General features: G+C 43.1%; 1 protein-coding gene across 1 annotated transcript; it reads left to right on the top strand.

The window, feature by feature from the left end:
• Positions 1-1,085: 1,085 nt before the first annotated feature.
• LOC103148932 (TIR domain-containing adapter molecule 1-like) lies at positions 1,086-3,888 on the top strand. The gene is made up of 2 exons (XM_007567929.2): positions 1,086-1,445; positions 1,613-3,888. Exon 2 carries the CDS (start codon positions 1,746-1,748, stop codon positions 3,441-3,443), a length of 1,698 nt encoding a protein of 565 aa, XP_007567991.1. The 5' UTR covers positions 1,086-1,445; positions 1,613-1,745; the 3' UTR covers positions 3,444-3,888.

The following is a 3,888-nucleotide window of genomic DNA, read 5'->3' as shown; positions in this document are numbered from 1 at the left end:
TATCTTTCTCGATCATATTACATGGCATAAAGCGCAAGTAAGAACAAAACATAGCAGCTGTCATGACTGCAACTATCAAAGTTATCTAAACATATTCTAGCAACATGTTCAAAACTAATTCAAGTCCATGTGCCGTTTCAGTCTTTTTGCATATCGTCAGTAGTAGCCTGAAGACCGATGCGGAAATAGCAGCAATTCTTGGTAAAAACATATTTGTAGTTCATAATAAAATAAATACACTCTCTGATGATATTCTAATTTATTTAGTTGTATTTGTGTAGTCATTTAAATGCTTTTTGTCAGAGGCACTTATGATTTGTAAATGGCATAAAAATAACACATCAAAGCAAAGGGAGATGTGAGTTCAGCCAAAGTTAAAGAGCATCTCATTAGAGTGGCTGAATTTAGCATATAAGCTGCATATAGCGGTCTGGGTTGTTTTGGTTGGTTATGTTGCATTAAGAAAATACATTTCTCCTTAATCAGTGGAATAAATGTCTTAAAAGGTTCAGAGGTATTTACAGTGACTCAGAAACTGCATCCGTGCCAGTAAGAAAGCTTTTTGAGTAAAAAGATGGGAGCAGCTCTTCAGCCGGGCTGGTGGCGTGTGTTGCAGCTGAGCAGTGAAATTTTATACTGTAAAGAAATCTAAACACTTCCCATAGAGTGACTCTAATCCCTCACATTGTAAACATATCGCTCTGCTCTCAGCACAGAGGCTCTCTGTCTGCGCTGGGTTCAGGGATTTGGTGTTGGCTCGCTCCCCGCCTGGTGTGACCCCACCCCTGGTAAATACAGGGTTGGAGGTTTCCTCCGTTGATAAAAATACACCAGCCTCTTTGCAGAGAGGGAGAACGACAGAGCCAGATGTTGAAAAAAAAAAATTCTTCTCTTTTGTACGCCCATTGTGCATTTGGAGCTGAAGATTTGCACTTTACGACATTACAAGAGGTTTTCTTTGTTTTGTTTTTTTGTTTTGTTTTGTTTTTAGAGATTTTAAAATGTGTGACATCTTTAAGAAAATTCTGATAGAGAGGGGACATTTTATTTTTAACTACTGGAAAAATAACTGTTAAGAGAGCTACAAGTTTGTGCTCTCGAAATGTCAAAGGCAATGAATGTTTTTTCCGCTTTCCGTCATTTTTGACCCTCTTGAACTACCGTACTTCACTCTGCGTGACATCAGCATGCTGTTGTTTGAGTTAGCTTCAAAGCTGTCAGTCCTAAACGTCCAACAGGTAGATTATCATTGATAGGCTGGAGTCCTGAACCCGGAAGAGATCCAAGGAGAAGTTTTAGTAATTTTTAAGGGTTCCATCTGAGTAGTAAGAGTTTCTTGTTAGGAAAAACAAATTGTTGAAGTGAGAAAGTCATCACTTTCTGACTGACTTCCTTGTTTGAACTAAAAGCAGATCTCTTATCATTGCTCCAGAGAAATCATTCCGGTAAGTAATTACTGATTTATGATCGTAAAAAGGTCAAGGGAGTCACACAAGAAGTTCATTTATTTCTATTAATTGGGCACTTTTTTCACACCCTTGAGCTCGTTTGAGTAATATTATAATATACATTTGATCTCATTTGTACGAAATGTTTTCATGTGTCTTTATAGAAAGGAAAACTGCAAGTCTTCTCCTCAAAAGGGCAACATGCTGATAATCTGAAGAAAAAGCAACTGGAGAATCAAATGTGATCTCGTTGACTTCTTTCCTCTGCCCAAAACCAGTTGGCACCTAATCCGTATAATGAATCACACAGAACTGGAAAATCAAGGGACAGGACTGAGGGCTGTCTTTGACATTTTGGAAAAGGCACCTTCAGAGCGATTACTCAGCCTCACAATCCACTTGGGTGAGTCTCCTGAAGACACGATCATACACGCTTTGTGTCTGATCATCCTCCAGAGAGAAGCCCAGGCCCTGAGGAAGCTCCAGAAGCTAGAGGACAACCCCCTCGCTAACCATCTGGCTGAAAAGTGGCACTCAGGCGGAGGTAAATTAGACGATTTTGGAGCTCATTGTAGCCTGTTTGAGGCCAAGACGGGAGAGTCTTTGTCATCGCTGGCTCGCGTTTTTAAAATTTTGTCTGAGCAAAGGTTGTGCGATCCACGTCTAAGGGATCTGGCTTACAAGAGAGCCATTTCCTGCAAATGTCTAAACACAAGCTCTCTGGAATATGATAATTTTAGAGAGGAAGCCAGAGCTGTGTGTGGGCCTCAGTTTGCAGAGCCCATGTGCTTGCCCTCCGATCTGAAATCGGAGTCTTCCATCGATCCATGCAGGACCATGAGTGAAGGAAAGGCAACTTCAGATATCGCTGCGTCTCTGGATGAGTCTGCAAATGTTAACTGCATGCCCAGCCCCCTGCAGAACAGTCCGTCTGAGCCTTCATACCCTTCTCATCTCGAGATAAGCGCTCCTACAACAATCTCCTTTCAAGGGGACAAAGCACCTGCTGAATCTTCAGGAAACCCAATACTAAACCCTTCCATCCATGAAAATAAAACAGAACATGTCCCAGAACAAATTCACTGTGCATCTCCTCAGCACACGTCGACTGGAACATCTCGGTTTGGAGCAGAGAAAGACATTAATATAGAAGAAGCGTCAATGAGGAGTAACGAGAGCGCAACCCAACCACTAAAACCCATCACTCAGACTAAATCAAGCCTGCCGTCTGCGACACACATTCTTCTTCCAAGCAGTCCTGCTCTAAAAAGCACACACATAAGCAAAGTAGATGAAGAGGAGGATGAGGAGGAGGAGGACATATTTTATGCATTTGTTATCTTGCATGCTCCAGAAGATTCCGATGTGGCGGAGAGCATGAAGGAAAAACTCGAGGCAGTCATCGGTACCACGGGGGCAACTTTCTCAGACGACTTTGCCATTCCAGGAAAGAGCGCTCTGAGGTGCGTGGAGGACGCCGTCAACAACTCTGCCTTCACCTTCCTGCTGCTCACGCGCAACTTCAACTCGCAAATGGTGGAAATGAAAACCAACATCGCCCTCATCAACTCTATAAACAACGTACACAAATTTAACACGGTCATCCCCCTGCTGCCTCGGGAGAACTGCATGCCGAAAGAGCAGATGCCCATCACCTTGCAGACGCTGGTGGCACTGGACGAGAGGAGGAACTTTGAGAGGCACCTGAAAAAGGCTTTTAATAAGGCGAGGATCGAAAAACAGAGAAAGATCTGGGATCGCGAACAGAGAATGAGGAGGCTGAGGTTGGAGGAAAAAAAGATGCTGAGGCTTTGCATGGAGCGACAGCTTGTTCTCGGAGCCACCATACAACGGGAGCAGGACGGCGGGGACCCAAGGCCTCAGCGGCTGGCGCCCAACATTCACATCGAAAATGCAAACTATATTGTGATTGGGAATGACTCGACAATGACTGTGGGTGTAGAGGGAAGTGCAGAGAAAAGTGGCCTAAGTTGAAGAAAGAAAGAAAAAGAAGGAAGGATAAGAAGGTAGAGAAAACACTCTGAACACTAAAAGTGTGAAAGTTGGAGCAGATGCAGTGGTTTTTATTGCAAATTGTTTTATTGTTCTCAACACAGTCGGTAAAAGGGGCAAATCAGCAGTTCTACGTACTACAAAGGAGGAGGACTCAAAGGAGAAACAAATCTTTAAGCACAGCTAAAGACTGCCACCTACTGACTGAAACTGAGTGTACAGTCTCATGTCCACTCAGCTGTACGAACGCTGTTTGGACACTAGAGGGCTCTGCAGGTACACTTTTGTCATCGCCTTTCGCAGGCTGAAGTACCCTGGTGACGTCCTTTGAAGTTTACATAAAATGTTGCAAAAATAAATGTTTGCAAAATAAGTTTGGTTTGTTATGTGGGAAGAGGTTTGACACATCTGTAACTAAAAAAAAAAA

The sequence above is a fragment of the Poecilia formosa genome, unplaced genomic scaffold (assembly GCF_000485575.1).
Source record: "Poecilia formosa unplaced genomic scaffold, Poecilia_formosa-5.1.2 Scaffold215, whole genome shotgun sequence".
NCBI classification, from domain to species: domain Eukaryota; kingdom Metazoa; phylum Chordata; class Actinopteri; order Cyprinodontiformes; family Poeciliidae; genus Poecilia; species Poecilia formosa.
This window is presented reverse-complemented; position numbering and strand designations above follow the sequence as displayed.

What these genes read in the sequence shown, in the direction of transcription:
- LOC103148932 (XM_007567929.2), top strand. Translation starts at nt 1,746, where the DNA reads ATGAATCACACAGAACTGGAAAATCAAGGGACAGGACTGAGGGCTGTC.